The following is a 13,646-nucleotide window of genomic DNA, read 5'->3' as shown; positions in this document are numbered from 1 at the left end:
ACCAGTTAGAACTGGACATGCAACAACAGACTGGTTCCAAATAGGAAAAGGAGTACGTCAAGGCTGTATATTGTCACCCTGCTTATTTAACTTCTATGCAGAGTACATCATGAGAAACGCTGGGCTGGAAGAAGGACAAGCTGGAATCAAGATTGCTGGGAGAAATATCAATAACCTCAGATATGCAGATGACACCACCCTTATGGCAGAAAGTGAAGAGGAACTTAAGAGCCTCCTGATGAAAGTGAAAAAGGAGAGTGAAAAAGTTGGCTTAAAGCTCAACATTCAGAAGACGAAGATCATGGCATCCGGTCCCATCACTTCATGGGAAATAGATGGGGAAACAGTGGAAACAGTGTCAGACTTTATTTTTTTGGGCTCCAAAATCACTGCAGATGGTGACTGAAGCCATGAAATTAAAGGATGCTTACTCCTTGGAAGGAAGGTTATGACCAATCTAGATAGCATATTCAAAAGCAGAGATATTACTTTGCCAACAATGGTCCGTCTAGTCAAGGCTATGGTTTTTCCAGTGGTCATGTATGGATGTGAGAGTTGGAGTTTGAAGAAAGCTCAGTGCCAAAGAATTGATGCCTTTGAATTGTGCTGCTAAAAAAGACTCTTGAGAGTCCCTTGGACAGCAAGGAGATCCAACCAGTCCATTCTAAAGGAGGTCAGTCCTGGGTGTTCTTTGGAAGGAATGATGCTAAATCTGAAACTCCTGTACTTTGGCCACCTCATGCAAAGAGTTGACTCATTGGAAAAGACTCCGATGCTTGGAGGGATGGGGGCAGGAGGAGAAGGGGATGACAGAGGATGAAATGGCTGGATGGCATCACTGACTTGATGGACGTGAGTCTGAGTGAACTCTGGGAGTTGGTGATGGACAGGGAGGCCTGACAGGGAGGCATGGTGTGCTGCAATTCATGGGGTCTCAAAAAGTCAGACATGACTGAGGGACTGAACTGAACTTAACTGAACTGAGTAGTAGATCTGGGTGACACTTGCATAACTATACATTTCCCCTTCTTCCAGAAACTTCTGGAATATTCAGAAGATCATCTACTGCTTGTCCGAGGCAATGATTTCTACCTTCTCCATAATCTCTTAACGTGCTCACCTTTCTAACCTTCCTAAATGCCCGAAACAGACAAAAGGCAAGGATCTTTAGTTGAGTGTACATTCTAAGTTGCTTCATCATGGCTATTTGTGACTTTATGGACTGTAGCCCACCAGACTTTTACGTCCATGGGATTCTCCAGGCAAGAATACTGGAGTGGGTTGCCATGCCCTCCTCCAGGGCAATCTTCCTGATCCAAGGATAGAATCCTCATCTCTTATGTCCCCTGCACTGGCAGATGGGTTCTTTACCACTAACGCCACTTGGGAAGCCCTGATCTTCAGATCATTTATATAGAAAGCCAAGTCTAACTCAGTATGCACTTTTTTGTCTCATAACCTCATTCCTAAACTTCACTGACTATAATAATAATGTTCCAATAAAAGGTTTATGCAGTTATTTGTTCCCAGATCTATTATATAATGCAAGAATAAATCATTTTCTGACAGCTATTTTGAAATAAAGTACTTAATTGAATCATTGGAATAAAAATGATACTTTCATTTGAATTAAATAAAATAAAGTTAATAGTAAAATATTAGTTGGAAAATAACAAAATTTATCTGCCTTTTTTGCTGTTGTTCATCTTTTTGTAAAACCTGTGCATGGTTCACCAAATTCCACCAGAATCAGGTGTGTCTCTAGAAAAGGAAGTCTTCAGATAACAGGAAGTCAAGACATGGAACAGAAAAATAAATCCTTAAAAAAGGAAAATGTGCCTGTCTTTTAGGAAATGGAAATATCTTTATGTGTTCAGCCCAAGACAAGGGCCTGAAATAGGAGTGGGTGATTAGGATTCTGGCAAAATGGATAACTGAGCCTATCCAAATCTTTACTGGTACAAAGTTGTCTCTAAAAGCCTTAACAATTCCACTGCTCTCCTGTAATATTGATTTCTCTAAAACTTTCTGAATTGCATAGGAGAGCTTCTGGAAACATTAAATGCCTCCTTAAATCTGGACTTTCCTTTGTGTTTCTAATGATGCTACATATTATCTGTCACTTCTTGCTCAGGTCATTTTGTAGCAATATCTTCTCACCACCTACTCATCTGCCCTGCCTAGTAAGATGAAGTACATTTCTTTGTAGTGAAAGAACTTGATTTCTTTTTTTTTTTTTAATTAATTTTATTTTATTTTTAAACTTTACATAATTGTATTAGTTTTGCCAAATATCAAAATGAATCAGCCACAGGTTGATTTCTTAAATTAGTTATAATTTCCTTCACATTAGGAAATGTATAGTCTTTAAAAAAGTTGAATTATTTTTAAAGTATTTTTAAAATTTTTGTCTTCATGACATCTCTTTCCTGTGCTGCTCAGATTTTTTTTTCTCTTTCTTAGGAGACTGTAACTTTTTCTTATGGCTATGGGTAGCAGTAATTGACCTCTAAATAACTCTGCTGTTACATTTTAAGAAGGAGCAGTATGGTGTTATGGGAAACACTAAAGTGGAGGTCAAAACACTTGCTCTTTGGCTTCAGCTCTCCCATAGTCTGATCCCTTCACTACTTCCATCCTCCTTGCTGTTGGGTTGAGGTGATAAGTAAGAGGGAAGAAGTTCAGGGAATTTTTTTATGTGTTATACATTGTTTGATATTATGATAGCTGAAAACTCTGTACTTTTGAGGGGATAATTCACTTTATGTCTAAGAACAGATTTTAACTTTCCAAAGTTATTATATGTAATGTTTCTAGTAAACAGCATAGCTAGCTGAAAGTGGAAAGCTCTACAAATGATGCTAAAGCAACAAGACCTAATGAATACCAGTTCGACTTTCAGTCATGTCAAGATTTAATATGATTAAGGGCATGTAAAGGGGGGACCTCTAAGGAACTCACTTACTTATGGAAAATGCTGATAGAGGATACCATATTTCGATATAGAATATTTTGCTTTTTTAAATTAATTTAATCAGTACCATGTAAAAAGAGTCATGGTTAACTATTTTCCATCTTCACTCAGGTCAAAATGAAAGGGAAGAGTGCTAAACTGAAGTGTGCAATAATGTTCTTAGATATAAGAAAACACCTCCTTCAGTGAAAGACTAAGGAGGATTACTATTTATGGAAGATCTGCCTCTACAATCCCACAAAAAGAGGACATTTTAGGAGTATATCTTTTAAGAAAAGGGAAAAAAAAGTGTGTTTTAGTAATTCTGTAAGACTCTATATAACTCGTCTTTTAAAAATATATATAATATCTACTTGCATAAATAAAATAAGGAAATAGAGAAAAAATACTATTCTACTCATGCCTTCCCTTAATAAATTACATCATAATATAAATTGCATTTGTTAATCATTGGCATTTCTTTTGAGGATTTGAGTCATCAAGATTAGAAGTTTTGATTGCTTGTGATGAATCTCTTATAGCCTTTCTTGATTATTTTCTAAATTTGATGACAAACACTGCAACATGTCTCAGCCAATTAGGCTTGTCAAACTTCCACTGTGGTCCCCAATCAAGTGTTTGACTTTGGAAATGACAGGAGATCCTTATTAAAAGTCATCCTTCTGGGATAAAGATGTGGCAGCCCACATGTGGCTTATGGCACAGAAGATAAGCTGCCCTTCCTTAAAAGCAAAAAGAGGAAATTAATTTTAGCAGTAAATAAACCGGACTATGAAGTAAAGACTGATGGGAATGAACTGAAGAGCATCTAATTTCTAGTTGACTAGAAATTGAGTTAATTTAAATGAATATAATTTTTATGAGCTACAGGGAATTCAAGGTATGCAAATTAAGTATAACAGGTAGGAAGACGTGTTAGAGTGTTAAGATATTTTTGTGAGCTATCTCTAAGCGCATCTCCAACAAAGGATACACAAGGTGCTATGAATTTCAGGCTAGAAACACAAATTAATCTCCAAAAGCAGCGACCTGTGTAAGTCATTGTCTAAGTAAATTGTCATACTTAAGTAAACGCAGAGATGTTTAGAGACAATTCTGTATCATCTCTGCAGGGAATGACAAACACATTTATGAAGACCTTTTCCTACATCAGTAGCTAAATTTCTGATTACTGTCTTGTGTCCTTGGTAGGCACTCTCATAGGAGAAAAAGAAAAACTTGAACTTATTAAGGCAGTGAAGAAGAAAAGGAATGTTTAGAGTAAAAAGTAAATCTGATCTCACACTTCGCATTTTTATAAGATTTTTTTCCTGTTCAAAGCATTTAGGTCAGCTTCAAATAAAATATCCCAAGACAGGAAATATTCCAAATAACTCAGTTTGCTCATTTAAACTAAGCGGATTACAAAAACCATACAAAAAATTTGTCAAAACACTGATTTTTTTTAAATGCATCTAAAATTTGTGTTTGAGAGACACAGAGGGAGTTTAGCACATACACAAAAATAGGACTGTGCTTTTTCTTTTGATGATAAAATTAATAGGATCTGTCCACTTAAAATCAAAGAGCAGCATTTGCAACTGCAATAAATAATTATCTTTGCATTTTGCCTTTGGAAAAGAGAAAAGCAATTCTGGATTTCCTGTGAAGAACAATGGCATTTTCTTGCTGAACTCTGAGCACATAGCATAAAAATCTCAGGTCACAGTGGTTCAAAAATCATTAAGCTGACAAATATCAATATTTCAGTTAGTCACCCATTACTAAAGTGAAAAAAAAATGACATGCAATATTGGACTGACTTGATTTAGGAGTTTCAATGATGTGAAACTTGTAAAATAACCTAATACCAATGATAACCAGATGAGAATATCATTTTATACTACAGGAATTGATGTGTAGAGACAAAAGCAGTAGATTTAAATATATTGGGAATAAGTTAAATAACCTGCTCTTTTATTTTTAAACCAGTCTATCCAGGATGCATATGCAAATGTCACAGATTTCCTTTGTTGTGAATATATTTTCAGAGGTTAAAATCTGTCAGTCTTTTAAGTCCCAAACCTTGTAATAAAATGATACCGAACAATATACATTGGAGCACAGTCATATTATGTTCTTTTGTTTGGCAGTAAAAGAAACTATCAAATATATTAAATAAAACCCTAGAGGTTGTTTTCTTAGATTCTGTTGAGGTGAAGCAGGTTTTTCTCTCTCTCACTCTCTTTCTCAAACAAAAACAAATCTGTTAAAAAGTATTTGTAATAGTAAGAAAATATATAACAATTCTCCAAAGACAGACATATGCAGTGATATAACAGCTTTATAGAAATAGAAGATATTTCCCATGGCATTAGGCAACAATCTTTAATTAGGAATACGTGTCATTTCATCAAAACTTTAGTAGAAGTTTGATTCAATTTACCCAGTACATTGCATTTCACATAGTATTTCCATTCAGCAAACACACTGACAGGTATATTTCTATGTGAACACTCAAGGGACTATCCTATAGCACATTAACAAGGTCATTAACAAGGTGGGAGGAGGGGTGGGGTGTGGGCTCGGGTTGGGTAGGTGCTGATTCTACTAGTATGCTCACACTTGAACCCACTGGTACTTGGTTTTTTTTTTTTACTTTTTAACCACACAATGTACTGTCAATTTAGGTTCTACTTCTGAGTCACCCTGATGTTTTATAATATATTTTAAATATAAGGTTTTACATATTTGCATTCTATGAATAATGTATAAACAGGAAGCAAAGCAATTCAATTGGCAAAAGTACATGCTTTCTGGGATAATTTATAAATACAGAAAATTATATTTTTGGATTTAATAACTTATGACTATGGAAAAATTTACTCCCATACAAATATACTTGCATCCTTTATTTCTGTGTGAGAATATGCACACGTACCTGTCCTGTAACAAATTCATATACCTGTTGTCTGTTCAACACACACTTAAATTTATCCGTTTGTCCTCTACTCTCTTTCTATAATATTTGAAGTTTTTGCAAAACCTTATTTTTAATGGATATGAAATAAAAACAGTTCTTTGGAATAATGAACTGCAGAGTGTTGAAAAAGGGAATGTGGTAAAGGAAATGTATGTGTAATATAATATTATACATAACTACCCCTCCCCCACATCCAGTTTCTTATGGGTCGGAAAAGGCTGTTGAGAAATGACCTGCTTTAAAGGCTCCTTCTCCTTAAATTTCAGATTCAAGACCTCTTCCAGATGTAGCCCTGACTGGGAAGTGTACCCGTGAGTGTGATGAGTACGGCCATTCCGACTCCTGCTGGATGCCTGTCCGCACTTCTCCAGAGAGGAAGAAGAGCCAGCCCAAACTCTCCACTTTCATGCCTGTTGATGAACGAGGAAGCCAGGAAAAGCTGGCTAATGGTGAGGCCGCCATCATGGGCGACCGCAACAGAAACCTCCTGAACAAAAAGTTGACCTCATCCTATGAGACCTTCAGTGCGGCTAGTTTCAGCAAAAATGAGGATGCCAACACTGAGGATATTCCCCTTACAAAAACAGGGGAATACAAGCCATCTCCTGTCAATACTCTCACTAGAAGAGAAGTTTACCTGTAGGGTATACAGAAGCAACAGCAAAGTTCTTTTCATGTATGAGAAGGAGAATAAGGGGTGAAAACCTTACAAAATGAAACCTTGTAATCAAAAAGAGGGGGCTACCAAAGAGACAAAGCTTTGCCTGCCACTTCTGCCTCCAGATCAGGCCTTTAGTGAGCGACACTGTTCAGCCTGATTGAAATGTACAATGTAGAAACCATCCTTGTTACTTGCATGTCTAACCCCCTCACTGATTCCCCAAACCCTCTTTCTCTCTTCCCCACCCCACTCCAAAAACCAGAAAAACAAACAAACAGAAAAAGATGGTTGCAAGTTTCTTTCATGGTAACAAGCCTGATTAGCAGAACACACACACTCTCATTATCCCTAAGCTGAAACATGATTTTAGTCACTTTGATTCAGTTTGAATGTCATCCAGTTGATCAGAAAAAGCAGATCAGGTGAAATGTATTTCAGACATATGATCAGAATATGAGGAGTAATGGAAGGCAATCCTTCAAACATGATAGAGTCCCTCTAATGGTACAGTCCTTACAGAGGAGAACTCCAGAAGAAGCGTTTAGGAGAAGATCACAGCTTTAACATTCTAACAAAGCCTGAAAAAATAAACAATACCCAGTCAGAGACAGCAGTCCCAAATTGGCATAGGTTGTTTTTCTCAAGTCGGGAGCATCAACGTCAGTTCCATACATCTACTGAATATTCTTAGTATACATGCTACTTTGATCACATGAATTACACTAGTTATAACTTTTAAAAACTATATATGTTTTTGGAATGGCACCACTATTATCAACTAACAGGAACAATTGTATCATTAAAAGGCCAAAGATCATAAGGCAGATCAGGGAAATCATGGAGTAGATTTGGTCTTGATGTGGAAATCCATTAAGCAACAGAAGTCACTGAACCCAGGCACACAGAGGAAACCCTCAAAAGCCAGTTTATCTTACATTTTCTCTGTACCCAGAAAGCATGAATTTTCTTTGAAAGTTCAGAAACGGAAAAGCCAATGAGACATATGTTTGGTACTATAATAGGCAATTAGTTGAGGTTAAAGTTTAGTTTTGAAAATATTATCAGGGAAGATTCTACTTTTTAATATCATATTTATGGGTAGGTAGGAAGAGAAAGATACATTGGCATAACAGTCTTAATTAAGTTTACTATCATCATTTGAGAATCAGGTTGTACTTACTGGTCTCATCCACATTTGAAATAACCAAGTGCATTTTTTTACATGTTCAGTGTACACTTTCGAGTAACAAAAGTGCATTAATTTTGCATTATGTGCAATATAGCACTATCTCGAGACTCACAACTTTGAAACAAGGTGACACCCCTAGTTGACTTTGTCACTAATGTGATTTTGAGCATTGTTTAACATATCTCTTTAACTAATCCAGACTGAACATGAAAGAAATGAGTTCTGGGCAGTGACATGTCTCATGGTATACACATCTCAAAGTTCAAAAATATGCAGTCTTTTTTTTTTTCCTTCAATGTAATATAAAGAAACAGAATATGCAGATTTTAGGGTCACTTCCTCTCCGGAGAATTTAATACAATGGGGAACTAAGCTGGGCATTCAGAAAAAGTGACAATCCAGGGACAGGCTAGGGGATAACAGGTGAAGAGAGCAAACATTCGGGTTACTGAATGTTTGTAACCTAGTTAAGGTATAGCCTTGATGGCTCTTTAGCAAACTAGAAACAATGTAGCTCTGGGTAGTTTCATGCTTTGCAGTATTTCTTAGACTACAAAGTAAAGCAACCTGGTATACAGGTTGTTAATTCACTATAGGTCATCAAAATGCTTATCTTTGAAAATCACTTCTCTGTTTGGTGGGGTACTCTTTGGGGTCATTTCCTTATGCTCTTTCTTAAATGGAGTTTTCATTTTGATGTTAGTTTATGTATAATAGGATGAAAGAAGATATGTAATTGAAGAAAAAAATCATTGGACTAAAATATCAATAACTGAAAATGTTTATGGTTGATTATTATTTACATTATGGAAAGATGCAATTCTAGTACTTTGTTAGGAAACTGCATTAAAGCAGTTCTGCCTTGTATAATCTGTAAGTACCTATTAAGACAAAATACTTCTAAAGATACTTATGAAATGTATACATATTTTTTCTTGCACGTTACAAAGGAAATATTCAATTGCATAACACAGGTGTGCAACAGACTTTTTTTAATGCATTTTTTCCCTCTCATGATACACTTCAAACATTAGATAGCTCATTTCACTCTATCTTAAAACCCTTCTGTTGTCTATAAAGCTAATACGGGTCATATGGGACCTTTGGATTAATTGGATCCACATTCCCCAATGACATTTGCACCACATACAAGATAGCCATGTCATCATCATTTAACTCGTGAGCCTCTTTAGAACTAAAATGGGTGTGAAAGAATAAAATTCAGTGTACTGTAAGTATTCGCAGTAATTCTAGTAGAATTAGCTATCATAACATGTTTATTATTATAATGAGCTGGCATGACACAGAAATCTATTTTGTGTTTGTATGACTTTTATTTTGAATAGGTTGAATCTGGTGCCACTCCATATATAGAGTGCTTTTGAAAAAAATCTATAAAAAGAAACAAAAAAATAATAAATGAGTGAATGCAAAATAAGCAACTGTGCCTTTTATACCTGTTGTTATGGTAAAAAAACGGTTGTTGGGTTTGGACAATGAGGGGAAATGGGCTATTCCCAACTTTTTTGATCCTATATATTTATCCATGCTTATTTTCTGAAAATAATAAATAATATATTAAAAATTTGCCTTCTGACAAACTCAGATAGTGGACCAGTCTTAAATATCATTCATTCGTAAAATTTATATGGGCTGCTTAATTTGGTCTAGAAGGCTAATGCGTTTATTGTAATAGTAATACAGAAAGAGATTATCAGGGATGAAATCAGTCCATTTTGCAAGGTAAAATACTGATTTACCATTTATATTCTTTCTTCTTTTGTTGTTATTTTTCTTTTAGCTGCTGTTTCATTTTGGTTGTGCACTATATAAACCATATTTCTTTTCTGTACCCAAGAAGGTCAAGTGAACTTTGCATGCATTATACATTAGGACACATTTATAAATTGAGTAACTATATCAATTTATGTGTATTAAAACATCTTTAGCTTCAGTCTAAAATCTGAACCTCTGAGGTTCATTCTGAACCTCCAGATAGCATTATGGTTTCTGACTGGCCTGCTGCCTGTGTTTCAGAAAACAAGAGAGGCACTATTTTTATGGGAAGAAAAACGAAGATGGTACTGAAGATGTCTGGCTGAAAGGTTACCCTAGGAAGCTGTCTTATAGGAAAATAAAACAGAGACATCAGAAGAAACTGCCAAGAATCAAACAGCTATCCTAAAACAGACATGAGAAACCTGAAGACCTCAACAGTTTTAGGTATATTGTATCAGCAGTAAATATAAGACGAGTTCTTAAGGGGGAAAAACAAAACATAACAGTGAAGATGATCATAAATATTGTAAAGTTGTTAGTTGTGACCTAGCAGAGGTAGATATAACATCTGGAGGAAGGCATCATTTTTTCAGCTACCTAGGGTTTACTTTCAGACAATTTTTCCTACATTTTAAAGCACTTGCATTCAGTGTGGTACGATCTGTTTGTAATGTTGATCATTGACTATTGTTCTGCTACTTGGATGTTGATAGTGAAGCAGAGGACAATTTATCATCGTTTCTTATGAATCACTATGCACGCAACTATGCTAAACATGGCGAAATGTATTAAACACTCGTCCAACTATTTATGAAATACTTTACATAATTTAATTTGCTTTTGTACAGTTTTATGTAAATAAATTGCTTGTCTTTTTTGTCTCTGCAAATTAAAATATAACATGGTCAAATGGTTTCACACTTGTAAGTGTGCTTCTCTGTTGACAGGTCCATTCAGTTTTGATTGGAGGAGAAGTGAATGGATGCATATACCAGTTGGATTTTAAATGGTTTGATTTTTGCTAAATTAAGATTAAGTGAGGAAGATAATGCTGCAGTAATTGTTGATCTAGAGGGCACTGGGCATAACTGTTTATTATTTTGCCTTGTAATAAAATAGAACTTGGATTTTTAAGTTTCATCAAAGTAATTCCTGAGACAGTTACCTTGATGTCTTTGAAACCTTATGCCTACAGTGGAAGAATTTCTCATCATTAATGTAAAAATTGACTTTTTTCAGGTGCTATCTAGAGAAATTTCACATTTCAGATAAACTTAATTCTATGTCAAAATATATCTATGGTAAGGAAATTTTTTTTTAATCTACAGTAAAGATGTATACAAAAAGAGACTAAAAAAAACCCTTTAATCATGTGAGATATAGAGAAACATGAAGCAAACAATAGAATTTTTACCTTACTTATTTTTCTGTAGGTGAATTTTCTCTACTTTTTATATTTTTTCTATCATTTACTATCTTATTTTAAACTGTTGCACTTACTCTCTGTTGTCAGATTATAACTCTAACTATAGTGTTTATCTTCTTCATTAAATTGGTATATATTCAAACAAGCAGCTTTCTCCAGTCTAACTCAGAGACTTAAAAAGGGAAAAAAATGACTTCCCTGGTGGTCCAGTGGTTAAGAATCTGCCTTGCAATGCAGGGGACACAGGTTTGATTCCTGGTCAGGAAACTTAAGATCCCATGTTCCATGGGGAAACTAAGGCCATGTGCTAAAACCAAGACAGGATGCAGCTAAATAAATACATATTTTTTTAAAATAAAAAGAAAATACTTTCTAAATAAACTAATAGATTGAAAGGAATGTTTGCCACATCTCCCAACTCCTAAAACTTACAGATGTGAAAAAAATAAAAATTATGAAGATGCTTGCCTTCAAGTTTCTCTACCAGTTTTTTCCTCTCTCTTGGTTGAAAATTCCAAGTACTTTATGTGGAATGACACATTCATTCTTTTTTTTTAAATTTTATTTTATTTTTAAACTTTACATAATTGTATTAGTTTTGCCAAATATCAAAATGAATCTGCCACAGGTATACATGTGTTCCCCATTCATTCTTAAACCAAAGATATCTTAGTACACTGATTTTGCCTGGCAGCCTTCCTTCTCTAAAGAAGGAATTAAGGATGAACTATGGTTAGCAAGTCTGATGCAGGTTGTAATAAGGTGAGCAAATGATAAATGTGTTAATTTGTTTTGTGATCACCTAATGGTGAGATCCAAACATCAGTATATAAATCAATAGAACATAAAACCACTATTTTTCTTTTAAATTCTTAATTTAGATTTGACAAATATATATTACTCTTTACCCCGAGATTGCATTCTTGGGTTAATTTTTTTTTTATCTTGAACATGTAAAAATACAGTGATACATTTTAGAAAGAAGATAGACATAAAGCAGGTCAACAAAAGTTGTGTGTATTGCTTCTGACTTAAGTGTGATTCGGAGAAGGCAATGGCACCCCACTCCAGTACTCTTGCTTGGAAAATCCCATGAACGGAGGAGACTGTTAGGCTGCAATTCATGGGGTCACTAAGAGTCGGACACAACTGAGCGACTTCACTTTCACTTTTCACTTTCATGCATTGGAGAAGGAAATGGCAGCGCACTCCAGTGTTCTTGCCTGGAGAATCCCAGGGACGGGGGAGCCTGGTGGGCTGCCGTCTATGGGGTTGTAAAGATTCGGAAACGACTGAAGTGACTTAGCATAAGTGTGATTATTCCATCACCTCTGACTCCTTAAAGAGTTCCATCTGGTTACTTAGATGCTTGACAGTGCAACAACATGTCACATACATAACACATATTATGGTTTATAAACATTTTAATAAGTTTATTTGCATAATACCTGCGACATAACCCAAATGATCTATTAGAACAGTCATGTATGACAGATTTTACTTGTATTAAATTATTTTTAGGTTAAAAGCAAATTGAACACAAAATTCTGCCAGAGTTAACATTTTCCCTCCACTAGATTATGTACTAATGAAAACATATTCCATAATTTAGCAAATGACAAAGAAAAGGAACTCTCCCAGTTTACCTGAAAAAATAGGCATTTGGTAAAGTGAGAACAGGGGTGAAAAACTGAAAGTGATAGTCACTCAGTTGTGTTTGACTCTTTGAGACCCATAGACTAACTTGTCAGGCTCCTCTGTCCAGGAAATTAGCAGGCAAGAATACTAGAGTGGGCTGCCATTCCCTTCTCAAGAGAATCTTCACAACTGACCCGGGGATCAAATCTGGATATCCTGCATTGTAGGCAGATTCTTTACCATCTGGGGTGGGGGCGGGGCGCCAATTACTCTGATTGGTAAGTAGTTTTCATCACTTGACATCAGACAACCTACCCTGGCAGTAATGTAACTTGTATGGAATTTCTGGCAGCAAACTATAAATCTTGAAAATATCATAGCCTAGCTTTTATGCTGAATACCCCTGGCCTAATCTATGAGGCAATGAGGTTTTCAGTGCACTTTGGATGGATAGTCATTCTAGGTCTGAGAAATGAATGATCACAACCAATAATTAGCACTGTCAAAATCAATCAGATAATCATAGAATTCCCAAATTTACTTTTGCTTCAATTAGCTGATTTCACAAAGAAATCTGTTCATTGAATTTTTGTTTTGTACCTTTCTTTTCTACATTTCACCTTTTTGTGTCCTCATCTCAAAGCCCTTTGCCATATTCTCAAAAGTTTATTTATTCTGTGGCTTTCCTCTTTCAAAAACAAACCTAGTTTTCCCTGGAGGTGGAGGAATGTTAGGTAACTATCCAAGAACATTTGCAACACAATCAGCTTTATTTTAATAGAAATTTACAGTGTCACTATTTGAGTTCTTAGGAGACAGAGTGAATAGGGACTGAACTTACATTTGTTTATTTTCTTTCATCTTTATCTCTACTTTTATACTTGTTTATAAACTGTGTGGAAAAAAGTGATTAACCAAGATATATAAATTTCCTAAGCTGCAGGGAGTGAGGAAAAGATATGAATGTAAATGTGAAAAGTTAAAAATCTATGCTCTCCTTTAGCCCTAACTTCATTT

The 13,646-nt window shown here is 35.3% G+C and overlaps 1 protein-coding gene across 6 annotated transcripts in view; it reads left to right on the top strand.

Annotated features, from left to right (window-relative positions):
* Positions 1-10,483, top strand: part of PCDH7 (protocadherin 7) — a 477,823-nt gene extending 467,340 nt beyond the window's left edge. For 4 of the 6 annotated variants that reach the window (XM_025290204.3, XM_025290203.3, XM_025290207.3 and 1 more), the window contains one exon: positions 6,203-10,483. In XM_025290204.3, the coding sequence (XP_025145989.2) occupies positions 6,203-6,579 (377 nt within the window). In that variant the 3' untranslated portion in view covers positions 6,580-10,483. The remainder of the gene's footprint in view (positions 1-6,202) is intronic. The other 2 variants (XM_025290214.3, XM_025290209.3) reach the window with 2 other exon arrangements.
* The last annotated feature ends 3,163 nt before the right edge of the window (positions 10,484-13,646 follow it).

This window comes from Bubalus bubalis, chromosome 7 (genome assembly GCF_019923935.1).
Source record: "Bubalus bubalis isolate 160015118507 breed Murrah chromosome 7, NDDB_SH_1, whole genome shotgun sequence".
Classification (NCBI taxonomy): domain Eukaryota; kingdom Metazoa; phylum Chordata; class Mammalia; order Artiodactyla; family Bovidae; genus Bubalus; species Bubalus bubalis.
The sequence above is the reverse complement of the archived record's forward strand: the minus strand, read 5'-3'. Positions and strand labels throughout refer to the sequence as shown.